The sequence below is a fragment of the Microtus ochrogaster genome, unplaced genomic scaffold (genome assembly GCF_000317375.1).
Source record: "Microtus ochrogaster isolate Prairie Vole_2 unplaced genomic scaffold, MicOch1.0 UNK4, whole genome shotgun sequence".
In the NCBI taxonomy this organism is placed as follows: domain Eukaryota; kingdom Metazoa; phylum Chordata; class Mammalia; order Rodentia; family Cricetidae; genus Microtus; species Microtus ochrogaster.
The window spans coordinates 819,164-834,362 of NW_004949102.1; the positions used below are offsets into that span (position 1 = coordinate 819,164).

At 36.8% G+C, this 15,199-nt stretch overlaps 1 protein-coding gene across 1 annotated transcript in view; it reads right to left on the minus strand.

The window, feature by feature from the left end:
- Positions 1–15,199, minus strand: part of Slc13a1 (solute carrier family 13 member 1) — an 88,868-nt gene that overhangs the window by 1,045 nt on the left and 72,624 nt on the right. The window contains exons 9-14 of the mRNA XM_005365691.2: positions 14,886–14,984; positions 14,372–14,473; positions 11,208–11,314; positions 8,222–8,331; positions 2,415–2,576; positions 929–1,066 (exon numbers count right to left, since the gene is read on the minus strand). Coding sequence (XP_005365748.1) covers positions 929–1,066; positions 2,415–2,576; positions 8,222–8,331; positions 11,208–11,314; positions 14,372–14,473; positions 14,886–14,984 — 718 coding nt within the window. The remainder of the gene's footprint in view (positions 1–928; positions 1,067–2,414; positions 2,577–8,221; positions 8,332–11,207; positions 11,315–14,371; positions 14,474–14,885; positions 14,985–15,199) is intronic.

Consider the following 15,199-nt stretch of genomic DNA (forward strand, 5'->3'; position numbering starts at 1 on the left):
TTCTCTGTGGCTTTGGAGCCTGTCCTGGAACTAGCTCTTGTACACCAGGCTGGTCTCGAACTCACAGAGATCCGCCTGCCTCTGCCTCCCGAGAGCTGGGATTAAAGGCGTGCGCCACCATCACCCAGCTAAAGCCATATTTTTTTATATCCACACACATACATATTTGTGATATTTTGTGTTAAACATTCTATTTTGCAACAAGATATTATGTGCCTTGAGCACAGAAATATTTCCAGAAGTTTTATTTCACTGGTTTTCAGGGACAGCAATTAGGGTGGGAAAAAGGAACAGAAACTCACCTTGTAACCCCACAGATGGAGCAAACTCACAGAACTGATTTTGACTATATTCTCCTTTGGGTTGGATTGGAAATTGGTGATGGAGATTAGGTTAAGACTGGAATATTCTCAAATTGGTTCTCAGCTACCACGATTTGTATTTGGAAACAAAATGTGTGTTCTACCACTTAAATTTTTCTTTGTTTCTCACAGAGATCCTCTAGAAAGACATCTACAAGATCTACACAAAAGGTACTTTTCCTTAGGTATTGAGCAATGTCTTCATCAGACCAAATGTTGCATAAACATTTGTGATACAGAACAGTCGTGTTCCTGTTTCTTTTTTGCCTTAGGTTGGATCCTAATCTTGGCATAGGTTTAAGGGGTCATGTTAAGAAATTCCATGCTCTTTTCCTTTCCCCAGACCAATGCTCATGCATTTCACATCTCTATTTGTGACCATAAACTCTAATGGCATGTCCACTTCTTGAAAATAATCCTATGATCATTCTTGCCCACAGTTTTAGAAACAGACTTCAAACTCTGATTTTATCAGGATTGATTAGAGTACAAGGGTAGCAATTATTTGGCCCATCAGGTAGAGGAGTCTATTGGGTGACATTATGTTCTTATAGCTGCTAACTTACCATGTCGATGACTTTCAAGTGGCCGTATGAAAAAACAATAGCATTGGGTGGATTTGCAACTGGCAGAAGGAATGCAAATGATGTGCAGAGTGTGGAAGGCAGTAAAATATGAAGGGGGTTCACATGAATGGCTTCAGCCTGTGGGAAAAGCCAAAGGAGAGCGGAATTAAAATGCCGAGGGTGGACACCAAACATGAAAATGAACAAAGTTATTGTAAAATACTTTCCCAGAATAGAGTTGAAACCTAAAAGCATAAAATAATGCATAACTTAGAACTTTTCAGAGTATTGTAAAGTACCTCTTATTTTTATTGTTATTGTTATGTATTTAGACCTTCATATTACAATTTTTTTAGAAAGTAAAGTATACCTTACCTCAGAAACTACATTAAACAAAATATATTTATTATGTAATTAGTGTTACATACATTCACATATTATATTATATAATAATATCTTTGTATATTCTTAAACATTTTAGAAAAGTATAAGATGGCTAGTATAGCTCAAAATAATAGATGATGTCACTGAGGTCAGAGACACCAAAGAAATTGTCGAGTATGCAGACAACAAGAGAATCTTGGGAAGGCCTGGGTGCCTGTGGCTCTAGAGATTTTCAGTGTACTATTTACTCAATTACTTCTGTGAGAGATTTAAAATTCTTCAGTGATCATTACTTAGGGAGAATGGTTACTATCTGGAACTTGTCGCATAATTTTCTGGTGGTTTATTTCATGAAATAAAACCAGAAAGCCGAAAGCTGAGATGATATGTTGTTTGTGATTTCTTGCCAATAGGCAATTGATAAACAATCTAGATTTTCTTTTTTAGTAGCAACTCAAGTATATGAGCAAATAACTCTGTGGAGTGGCTGGGAATCATTTTCAGAAAGACAATCTTTGCTGTTTCTTTAAAAGAGTTCTTAATTTAAAGTGCTTTCTTTTCACCAACATCACCCGCCTGAATCAGAAAAACATTTCACGCAAAGTTATCTCATGTGCTTGCTATGGAGTGTGGAAAAGTGGTCTTCCTCCCCCTTTTAGCACATTGTCTCAAGAACTGTCTAAGAAATTTAGGCCTCAAGGTTAAGACTATATTCTCATTCGTCTGTACATCACTTATAGGAAGAACTTCTCAGAAACTTAGAAACCCTGTTCAGAAAGGTGATATTTTCAAAGTGCCTAGAACTATTGAATCAACTTAGGGCTGCACTGGATCCAGAATAGTTTCATATATTTGCAAATGAAAACAGAACAAAACAAAAACCTGTGCAGAGAAAAGGTAAATTATTTACTAAAGATTATCCTACTTGGATGTGAAATATAGTTCCCTTGAGTAAACATTACCTGGTGGAGATAAAGACCATATAGGTTGCTTACAGAAGGTTCATTTGGGCCAAAAGAAACTATACCACAGGATGAAAACTCACAGTCAAAATGACAAGAAAACCTACTCTAGAGGAAAACAATATAAGTGTAATACTCACCAAAGGAGATAATATTGGGAAAAGAATGGTGATGGTAGCTGGATTGCTGGCTACCTCTGTCAAACTCGTGACAATCAAAGAAGATATCAGAATTATTAGCCAAATTGGTAATGAACCTAAAGGAGATAATTTACTTCCTATCCAGGTAGATAGTCCTGATGCCTAAAAAACAAATATGCAGTATTTATTATTCACGTAATTCATTTTATTGATTATTTTTTCGTTAATTTTACATCTCGACCACAGTTTCCCTCCCTCCCCTCCTGTCTCCTCCTCTGCCTCCCCTCTACCCCCACCCATCCACTCCTCCTCTGTTTCTGAAGCTCCTCACTTTGCATTGATGCTGGGAGAGGCAACCCAGTATGAGGAATAGGTTCCCAAAATCCAGGCAGAGTGTTATAGACAGGCCCTGATCCCAGTCCTGGGAGTCTTACAAAGAGACCAAGCTACACAACTGTCCCACTTCACATGATTCATTTTAATGAAGCCCAATTTAATCACACCATTCACATACACACACAGAGTATTTACTGAGTTTGTTTCTGAAATATCATTTCCCAGATTCTTGTGTTTTGATAAATATAGATAGGTTTGATATGAACAAGTTTTCAGAATTATTTCAATACTATAGTCAAGCTTTAAGAAGTTTAAATTCTCTATGTTTTCCTCTATTAAACATTAATTTTATGTAATCAAAATATCTAAATGTCTTGATAAGTCATGATGGACCATAGAACTTTAAGAAAAGGGAAGCCTGCAGGCTCCTTCCCCTTCTCCTAAGCTGTATCCCCCAGAGGCAAGAATTGTCAACTGTTATCAGCTATTTATACTGATATTTAGTATTAGTATAGGTATCTTTCAAAATAACGTTCTAATTAAGCTTTCTCTTAAGTTTTCAACTGGAAACATTATTTATTGATTTCCTAATATGTTGCCTGAGGATTGTGTTTTCTTATGCCATTCATCATACATATGTTTTCTGCCCCTTAATTTCTTAGAACATGGCTATACTCTGGTTAAATCAATATTTAAAGTTTAATGCTATAATTATATAAATATTGTTCATTGATGAGCCACTTAACCATCTAAGATTATATTTACTTTGTTTTCCAAAGAAAACATTAGTCTGATTGCTTAGTTTTCTAAAAACCTATCACCAATTCATCATGCTCTTCAAACTATCTGGAGACCTATCCAACAAGCAAACAAACACGTGAAGCAAGTGGGTTTGCTTTGTTCATGTTCCCTCAAGATATCTGTCCTGGAATAGACCCTTTTCCTGCTCCATCTGGACTAGATTAATTTTAGACCTAGTTAAGTCCACTCTTGTCTCATCACTCTGCTTTGTGGGAACCTCGCCTTCATTCTGCTTATTTGGAGGAACAACACATCCTTTCAAATATTCTGAGATTGTAGGAGAGAGAGTACATTTGCAGAGTATTTATAGGTCTGAAAATTATTTTATTTCTTTTCACACTATTTTTCCAGTTCTGATTTTGGGAATTATAGTTTCGAAATCATCAAAATCACTCAGCAATGTTAAACTATCAATTTATTTTCGGTGTCTTTCTGTGGGGTTCTTTAAATTGATTGAATATTGATCTTTGTTTCATTTCATACAGTCCGAAATATTGCCTGCACTTGGATTAATCGGTTTATTATTCTGATTTCTCTCTAAACAGGAGGAAAAGTCTACCCTTTGTGATTTTATACTTATGAAAATCTAGGCTATGCATCAGGAAAACACTTTGATTATAAGCAATAAATTCATTTCCAAAGTAAATACAAGCATCACAAATATGGGCGCTAGATATCAGTTTTATTGTTTATTGTTTTGATTCATATACAGAATTAACTATTTTATTTGTATTTTATCATGTGTATGTTTGTGCAAGTGCATGATTATATTGTGTATGTTTAGATGTATGTAGGCACATGTCCGTGTGTGTGTGTGTGTGTGTGTGTGTGTGTGTGTGTGTGTGTGTAAGCCTGAGATTGATGCTAAGAGTCTTGACTGCTATTCACGCTATATGTGGAGTCAGGTTCTCTCAATTGAATCCAGAGTCCACTGATATGGCCAATCTATCTATTTAGCTTGCTCTGGAATTACAGAGGGTCACTGTAACCACCTATAATTTACACGAGTTCCTGGAGATTTGAACTCTGTTTCCCAAGCTTGTAGAGGAAGCATTTTATCCAATGAGCCATTATGAGAATGGATATTTAGCTTTATGGATTTATACATATAAGGGTATGAATACTGAGTGTAACATTTAGAAGTATAAAAGCTAAAACACAAGGACATAGAATCCTAGAAGGTGAGTGAAGATGTGTTTTACCTTGTTCTGACTGAGATGTGAGAGGAACGCCGCAAGTGTTTGTGATTCGTTCTGGAGTCCATTATGATTCTATCTCCACCTCAAGATTATGAGATCTACAATGTAGACTCTACATGAATCCCTCCAGCATGAACCTTTTTATCGTTCTCTTAGCCAAGAATCTCAGAGACTTTACTTCTGAGACTTTACTTCCTGGTGTTATTAATAGAGATCTCCTTCCTTTCTACTCTTTTTCTCTTTCTAAACAGACTCTTGAGGAGTTTGTAGACTAATGCTCTAGTTTTCTTATCTTTTCACAATTTTACTTTATTTTTGATTAAAGTATAGTTGCATCATTTTCCCCTCTCTTCTCTCTGCAGTTTTTCTAATTCCCCCTTCCCTCTCAAATTCATGCCCCCTTTTCTTTATTGTTATACACACACAAATACAGACTCACATACATAAATGCTTATATATGTACACATATACATATATACATACATTCAAGCTACTACTGAGAGTGTTAATGTTGCTTAAATGTATATTTTGAGGGCTGACCATTTGGTACCAGACAATCAACTCTTTTTAGTGTTTACTGTCTTTTAGCCTTTTGTTGTATTTCTGCCATATGGTAGATTTCATCTTTAAAGAATGTTGCTGACTTTTAAATATAAAGTTGATACCATAATTCTAAATTTGAGAGAATTACTTTATTATTATTTTTAAATGGTATTTTCTTTTACTTTTTGTATCTTTCTGACATCCCTTTGAGGTACCAATGATAAAATTTAAAGAATTTATTGCTTTGTTCATTCTCTTTACTTTTTCCTTGTTCTTTTTCTTTTTGTTTCCTTACTTCATTTTAGTTTTCTTCCTTTGGTTATTGTAAATGGGGCTTCTCCCAACTATCTGTTGACTCTTGACTACATACCCATTTTTATTTAAAGAGACTATTAAATGGTGATTTAAAGCTCTTGGTAATAAGCAATGATTATTGATGGAGACCATGCTTCAACTTTGCTACAAAATGAAACAGTTTCCTAAAGACTGTGTGGCCCTTCAAGAATAGGGATAGTAGTTGAAGAAATTGCATAACCTTGGAAGCTTTAAAAACCATTTTAATATCCAGCCCTGGCTTCTTTCATGCTTACAATATTATCCGTTGCTTCCAAGTCTTTCTCCCTTTCAGGATCTTAATATTAAATCATCTAATTTCTTGAGGACCCTTCCATTTTCTGACCTACATAGTTCATCTACTTTCACAAAACGATTTACTCATACAACATTTTCCCACTATCTTGCATGGTTTTAAACATCTTTTGTATGCTATTGACTGTGTTATACAATTTTTATCTTTAAAGACTGTTAGTACTTTTTGTCATTATTTATTATGTTCTTGAAAACAGGATATTTGAGAAAACAGTATTTAATCTCTCACAGTTATCTTAGAAAAAGCATTTGAGTAATGTGTAAAAAACCAACAACAAAGAGAAATTATTCACTGGGAAGAGTTAGACAGTATCCATCACTTTGTGAGACATTCATCATCTTAAATCAAGTCAGGGGCATTTAAAAGAAAGGACACAGCATGAGGTAGATAGCACATAATTTCTACCTCATGGTTCTTTTTTAATTTTTGGTTATTTTTTAAAGTAGAAATATTCTGTGGCTTGAGACATTTGTCAGACAAATTATAACTTTGAACAAAGTTTTTCAAGTTGTCTCCTAGTATTTTGTAAAACCAATTTTTAGGGTCAAAATTTTGTACGGGCTTTTTTTTTTTTGTGAGAAGCTTTTGACTTCAGTTTGGTTACTCAGGAGTAGTTTTTCTGGAAATTCTTGCAGACTAGGATCTTTATAGTGAATTATTCCTCCCTCTGTGATTTCCTAATTCTTCCACTGAGCATGTACATCAGACTAAATCCACACCTTTTCATTTCCTCAGATTTTGCTGTTCTAGGGTCTGGTCGATGCTTTCAAAGCCACTTTGAGTGTCTAGAGTCCAGTTTAGACATATTCTGAGCAGAGAAGAGCAACATTCTTATGAATGCCAGACTTTCTGATTCTGCTTTCCTCACAGTTCAAATCAGCAGACATAAAGATGGCAGTTATTATTCTGAGAATGCAGATCTCATTACTGCTGAAATAGTAGAAAAGAAAATTGTTATTGTCTTATACTTCTACCATTTTTATCTGGGCATATCTAAGCCTAAAGCAATTTGGCAAAAGGCTCTCTGAGTTGAGATGGTTTTTAAGACTTACAGTAATTACTAACCCTTATTGCTGAAAAGGTCCGAATCTAAAACCTATGCAGGAACTAGTAAGAAAATTAGAAGTAAACAGTATTCTCCTATCAAGAAGAAACAATAGCACTTTGTACTGTAAATTGAAATAAATAAATATATGACTTCTAAGAAGTCAAGGGACTTGTCACAGTTTCTCCCTTGCCATCCTGCTGTTTGTGACTGAGTATGGAAATAGATGCAAATCAGCGCTGAGTATTTAATAGAAAGCTATGAACCCCCTGAGTGACTGGTGTGTAGTCAGACAGAAAGATAGAAATATTCTTTGTTTTTTCAAAACAAAAATTGAGAGTTTCATACATTGACACTGTATCTACACCACTCTCAAGATTCCCTCAAAAATTTTCTTCCATGTCTCCCCTGCTAAATGCATGGTCTCTTCTTCAATTTTATGCTATATATACATTATATATAATATATATTATTCATGTATATTATTTTTCTAATATATACAAACACATATATACAACCTACTGAGTACATTTGATCTTGTTTGTATGTAAATATGCTCAAAAAATTTTAGAGAAGATAATTTTCTTCTAGGAAACCTACAATGACCAGGGCAATTAGAAGGGTTAAGAGCTTGCTTTGTGTCAGCTGATGGATAGATCAATGAAATGGCCATCTGTCTAACTCATGATGTTTTCATTTCTTCCTGACAGTGGACATTATATACCAGAAATTGCCACATTAAATATTCTGGAATTCATTCACAAGATAAATTTATTTATGGCATTATTTTTCATCTCCTTATTTGACAATGATAGAATGATGGGTTATTGAATTGAAACCGAAGAATTGCACAAATTCTATATGAAACGACATAAAAGTATAAGCAAGCAAACAAATGAACATGTCAAATTAGGAACCACATTTTTGAATCTAAGTTTTTCCTCCTACTAAGCTACTCTTCAAGTATAATGTCATGGATTAAGTATTTTAATCTTTTTTTGCATTATTTTCTTTGACATTCTGAGACCTTGTGACATTATTGTTTATGCTTACAGCCTGCAAAAGTTCTTGAACTATGAACTCACCTCATCTGTGTGGGATACTGCATGGCTATTGAATTCTGCATTATTGAAATGAGAGGATAAAGGTGACTATGCCCAAAGCTTGAATGTGCCTGTGTTCTTCTTTTCAACCACCTAGTTAACTGTTAAATCTCGTACACACTGAGCATTACCTGACAGCCATCTGCCAGGGCAAAGCCGCCACCAACGAGAATGGCTATGTCCCACGGCATGAATGACTGGAATTCTTTCCAAGTAATCAGGGGAGAGAAATCAAAAGCAACTGCAAAACAAAAACCCTACAGTTAAATATGGTTGAGCACAAGAATATTCAATAATTTTTATCAGTCTCCTGAATAGTCATGTTACAAGAAACTTACAATATCTTGATACTGTTTTCCAGGCAGAGATTTGGCCTCGACTTTGAGTTTGCACTGACTTTAAGTGGAATATTATATTATACTGATTAAAAATGTTATAACTTTGGAGGTGGAGAGATGGCTCAGAAGTTATGTCCACTGGCTGCTCTTCCAGAGGACATGGGTTCAATTCCTAGCATCTACATGGTGGCTCACAACTGTTTGCAACTCCAGTTCCAATCTGACACTCTTTTCCAGCCTCTACATGGATCCAAACAGTGCACATGCACATGTGCAATGGAACACTCAGACACAGAAAAAATACTTTAAGAAACTTTGAGAAAGTATTTTGGTCAAATCCTTCTGATAATATTTGAATTACATTTAGATAAATCATTATAATGTTGTCGTTAGTAATTCTTTCATGGGCTCATCTTTCTACTCTTACTATAGGACAGTGCATTGAACTCTGTCAAATGGGCATGACCTAGAATCAACTGAGAAGAGAGACTCAATGAAGAATTATCTTGATTGGCTTGGCCTTTGGATATGTCTGCGAGGGACTGTCTTAACTGTCCACTGGTGTGGGAGAGCCCAGTCAACTGTGGGTTATATTATTTCATGAGAAGACCCTTGGAATTTATAAGACTAGAGGAGGCTTCAAAATAATAAAAGTATTTGTTTTTTTTTATCTTGATTGTGGATGTGATATAATTGAAGTTCCTGCCTTGATATCTACCCAATGATGGACTGTCCCAAGATTGTAAGGCAAATAAGACTTCTTAATACTGTTCTGTCATTAGGCTACTCACATCAGCACCCAACATGAAACTGTGCTTCCAAACTGTTATAACCCATTTGCCCTATGTATGCACATAAAGATGCAGCCCCTGAAAACTGATGTTAACATAAAGCACAGGCAGGAGCGAATCATGTGTAAGAAGTGCATGTAGGAGAATGCATGCTCCTGCAGATGTGTGCACTTCTCTGACCATGCGTTGTAAATACTAAGCACCTTTTCCAATTGTGAACTCAGGCTATGCCTATAAGATGCTTGTTTTCTTTTCTTCAAGGACTTTCTGTAAAACTATAAATAATCTTTCTCATGAAACTTGTCTTTCTCTAGGTCCTCAAAATTATTACTGAGGTCTCATCAATCATTCTTCTTTCCTTGTTAGTCAATATTCTGATTTTGGCAGGGGAGGCGATATCCCTCAAGAAGAGCTGGAGCCTGGGTATAAAAGGAAATAGACTTTCATTTCTGCAAACTCTAGAGAGTCTTCCTCTTGGTAGAGATAAATACTGGCCGAATAGGGGGTTCAGGGTATAAGTGGAATAAGCTAAGATAGAGGTTATACTGACATGGCCATTTTTAATATTCTATGTGCTAACTGAAGCTTATGGAATTTTAATTTCTTCAAAAGATGTTCTATAAATTTACTGTTAGAAATGATACTCATCTATTTCCCCTTTCCTGGTGGATATGTATGTTTTTTCTTAAGGTTCACCTTGTCACTTAGCTTCTCTAAGATCATGAACTCTAGGCTCAATATCCTTTGTTTATATCTAGTATTTTCTTATGAGTGAGTACATACCATCTTCATCTTTCTTGGTCAGGGTTACCTCACTCAGGATGTTTTTTTCTAGTTCTATCCATTTGCATACAAATTTCAAGATGTCTTTGTTTTTTTTTTTTTTCCACTGACTAGTACTCTAATGTGTGAATGTGCCACATTTTCTGTACTCATTCTTTGGTTGAAGGGCACCTAGAGTTCTAGCTATTATAAATAATGCTGCTATAAACCCAGTTGAACAAATGCCCTTCTAGGATGATTGAGCATCTTTTGAGTATATGCCCAAGAGTGGTAATGCTGGATCCTGAGGTAGGTTGATTCCCAATTTTCTGAGAAACCACCATACTGATTTCCAAAGTGGTTGTACAAGTTTGCATGTCCACCAGCAATGGAGCATGTGGGTGGGAGGAGTAGGGAGGGCAGAAGGGGAAGATGAGGGGAGAAGGGGAGGGGGAAGAGAACTTGAGTGGGCAGGATAGTTGAGATGGAGGAAGGACAGAGATGAGAGCAAGGAAAGAGATATTTTGATTGAGGGAGCCATTATGAGGCTAGTAAGTAGCATGGCTCTAGAGAAATCCCCAGGATCCACAAGGATGACCCCAGTTAAGACCCTAAGCAATAGTGGAGAGGGTGCCCGAGCTTGACTTGCCCTGTCGTCAGATTGATGACTATCTTAAATGTCACCATAGGACCTTCATCCAGCAACTAATGGAAGCAGGCAGAAACCAGCAGTGGAACACTGGATTGAACTTCCAATGTCCAGTTGTAGAGTGGGAGGAGTGAGAATATGAACAAAGAAGTCAAGACCATGATGGGGACACTTAAACAGTTTACCTGAGCTAATAAACTCACCAACTCTGGCCAGATAGGGAAAGAACGAGCATAGGAACAAACTAGACCCTTTGAATGTGAGTGACAGTTGTATGGCTGGGGCAGACCGCGGGGCTACTGGCAGTGGCACCAGGATTTATCCCTACTGTTTGTACTGGCTGTTTTGGAACCTGTTCTCTTTGGATGGATACCTTGCTCAGCCTAGACATAATAGGGAGGACCTTGGACCTTCCACAAAGCAATGTGCCTTATCCTCTCTGAAGTATAGATAGGGTTAAGGTGGGGGATGTGTGGAGGGAATGGGAGCAGGAGAGAGAGCAGGAACTGGAATTGGTATGAAAATGAAAAAAGATAGCTTTTTTTTCTTTGAAAAAAAAAAAGAAATGATACTTAACCAATTTCTCCTGAAGATGTAGTTTTTGTCAATTTCTTAGCTGGAATTAGAAAGAAAAGTATTCCGGCAACTAATGCAACAGTTGAATCTGTAACATAACCAGAGTGCCTGAAAAATATGAACAAACGTGTTCATTAAAATGGTATGAAGGACTTATATGAGATATCAATGAATTACGTTAATAACACTTAAATTGAAATGATAATAAATATAGATCATTTAATCTACACAGTCTCTTCTTAAACGTAGTTTCCCAATGAAGTGATGTAACTTATAAGGACCAGTCATTTCAGAATGCATTCCTAATAATTCAATACATTCTCATATTGCCAATACTGAATAACCAGATAATACCTTATCAGACCAACAGAGCAAACTTTTCAGGTAAACTTTCAGATTTGTTAAGCAATTTCTTCTCTGAAATACTGCTTTTTATTATAATGTCAGAGAATTGAGGCTTAAACGGTTGCTGGAGTTTGGCAAAGCCCCATGTAATTGATTTATAATGTCATTCTATTGAACTTAGCGAGACATGCTGTTGCTAGTGTCCCCTCAAACTCCTCTATACACTGTGAAAGCAAATTGATCTGGTTTCTAGGATGAAACACCTGCTTCCACAGTGGATACTAACCATACATCCAAAAGGAAATCAACCCATTTGATGCTTTGCCCTCTAGAAACTTAAGAAGATTAATGACCAGAATGACTTACGAGATGCTCACAAATGATCCCTGTACAAATTAAGAATAATTTGGGAACAGATGGGGCTAGGAATTGCCAGACCATTCTAGCAAAAAGACAGGTTCCCGGAAGCCTCCACAGTTAAGAGGCACCTGGACATTATAAGAATGAAACAGACACAAACAATTAGAATACAGCCTTAGAAGTCAGCAGTATCAACTACATGCATTTTTGCAACTGAAGAAACACGAGCATCATCAGTCTTATTTTCCTATCTTGCATCTCAATCAACTTATTTTTTTACAGTTTATGTGAAAAATCTAAATAATCAAGGAAGTACATTATTCTTCTCAATTTGATATATATATTTTTTTTTAAAAAAAATGCATCTTCAATGCAGGCTGACTTTCTTTCCTTGTTGACAGAAAGACTAGAGTGGCATAACTTTCTAAAAACATGAGCAATCCTTATAAATATATTGTTCCTTTATTATTCTATTTTAGTTACAATTTTTGGCTAAGCTTTTGCCAGACTGAGCCAGGTGTCATGTAACTGGATTTTGTTTTATGTGAAAAGACATATTGAAATCGGTCCAGATTCAAGCAGATGGAATGAAAACATTGGGTGGTAGCAATAAATCTTAATATATCATACCAGCTTTAGAAATTGTTGCTGCCTAAAACCTGCACACAGTACATGCATTTTACAGAATGCATACTTTAGACAAATTAAGGTATGAAGGGTGACAAACATTTTCATAAAACCTTTTAAATATAATTTTTCATGATTACTTTGAATATTGATTCAATAGGAACTGGGTTATCTCAACACTATCAAGAATTAAGCCTATACAGATTTTATTTGCCTTGTGCTTGTTTTATTTCTACTGTTGAGCTCTGTCCTCTTCCAAGCCCCATTTCCTTTCCTACTTACTGCTGTCTCTCACAAGGTTAGGCGAGAGGAGAAGCCCCTACTCATAGCACATACTGTCTTCCTGACACAAACGAAAAGCATCTCCTAAATATGTTTTCCGCGACAAGGAAGAAAAATTAGATCTGATTGTACTGAATATGCTACTTTCTTTTTTTTATTAAATTTTATTATTGAATTAAGGATCTCCGCCTCCCCCCCCCCGCCACCACCTCCCATCTCCCTCCCCCTTCCCCGATCAAGTCCCTCTCCCTCATCAGCTTGAAGAGCAATCAGGGTTCCCTGACCTGTGGGAAGTCCAAGGACCTCCCACCTCCATCCAGGTTTAGTAAGTTGAGCATCCAAACTGCCTAGGCTCCCCCAAAGCCAGTATGTGCAGTAGGATCAAAAACCCATTGCCATTGTTCTTGAGTTCTCAGTAGTCCTCATTGTCTGCTATGTAAGTCCGGTTTTATCCCATGCTTTTTCAGACCCAGGCTAGCTGGTCTTGGTGAATTCCTGAATATGCTACTTTCTCCTAGGTTTTATTTACTGTTATTTGCTACGATTCCATCTAGTTCTCAGTACATTACAGAAAGAGAAAGAGAGAGAGGGAAACTTTATAATAGTTGATGTTGATTTTAAAGGGAGCTGGAGTTTTATTTATTTTGCTCTATATCCTATTAGAAAAATATCAAGTACCAATCTTCTATTAAACGATAGCTTGTTTTAAAGAAATAGATGATGCTTTTAATTTGGCCTTCTTAAAAATGAGAAGTTCTTTGTCTGAAGGAATCAAGAACATCCAGCTGATCTTTTAAACTATCCTGTCTCATGAACTGCTTGAGGCAAGGTAAGATAAGACATCTGCATTCATCCTTTGGGCCTTAAAAAAAAAATATTGCTATGCCTGTGGAAACAGAAAAGTCAGGCTGAGGGAAGGTGGTGTTTCTCTCTTCCATCAGGCCAAATTACGTCTGACTCAGTTTCAATTTGTGCTCGCAAACTATGTGGGTTCTTGCTGGGGATGTGAGACCGGAAGAGCAAGATGAAACTCCTCTAGATGTAAGAACCAGAGTGTACTGGTCAAAAATAGACAGAGAGAGAACACACTGTGGAGCATTTGTTCCACACAATATCTATTTAGCACTTTTACTAGAAAAGAAAAAAAATAGGAATATTCTCTGCGCTACTGTAATTTCCATCTTCCCGGTAGAGGAAGTGGGAGCGTGCAGTGATTTGTCCAGAAGAAATAGAAGGTTCCTGAGCAAAGTCGGGCGGTACAGCTCTCGCAACTCTGCTACCAACCTAGATCCTGGTCAAATGCAGCTCAAATGTCTAACTTGGTCCTGAGGTAGTAGCTGCATGTCTAATGGACCCTAATTTTTATACAGAGGATAACGGCCATCCTTTTTGCTTTCTTACCTGATACTTATCACCTCACCACAGGAGATTAGGCATAAAAATATTTTTTTTTTCCCAAAGAAATGACCAAAGCACCTCACTGCAGTTTTTCAACAGTTAGTTAGCAGCCACACAGCACCGAACAGAAAGGGCTGACACGTGAATACTTACTCTGAAAACAGGGCCGACCAGCCAGTAACAAAGCCAGGATCCCGACTGAACCATAGCAAGGCCATCACGAGGAAGATTACCAAGGTCACGATTTCTTGATACCTGTAGAAAACACGCTGCTGTCAACATTTGTGAGAACTCCGAGCTGTTGTCAAGCTGATGGCTGCTGTGGGAACATGATGCGCTCTTATTTGGAGAGTGCCGGGGCTCTAGAAAAGGCCCTTTCTCCTCAGCTTCTCTGAATTTTGTTTATTTTTTTTCTATCTAGCAAATTTTAATTGGGCAGTGGTATGGATTTCATTTTAGTGACTTAGTAACTTAAAGTCACTGAGCTTCGTAGGTTTGTGGTCTTAGTCAAGACTTAGGACTTCTTTGCTGGCAAGTAAGTGATATTTTCTTTACATTAACTGCTTGGGTTTATCTGTGTGTTTCCATGTATGTGGTGTGTGTGTGTGTGTGTGTGTGTGTGTGTGTGTGTGTGTGTGTGTGTGTGTGTTACTCATGCATATCTTACTTAATTGGCCCCAGTTTTTCATATTCTTGCTTGATCACCTCGGCACATGCTTTTTCTTTGGGTGTTTTGATTTTGCCACATTTGAACATCTCCTTGAAGCTGAAAAAGACAAGAAAGCTTTAGAGTTAAGGAAATTATTTTACTACCACCCTTCCTTATGGAAGAACTTCAGGGAAGGCTTTATAAACGTGACTGTCTGCTGATATTAAGAATCCATGCCCAAAAGACACTTAAGATCATGCTCAACCTCCTTAGCGATCAGGGAAATGCAAATCAAAACAACTTTGAGATATCATCTTACACCTGTCAGAATG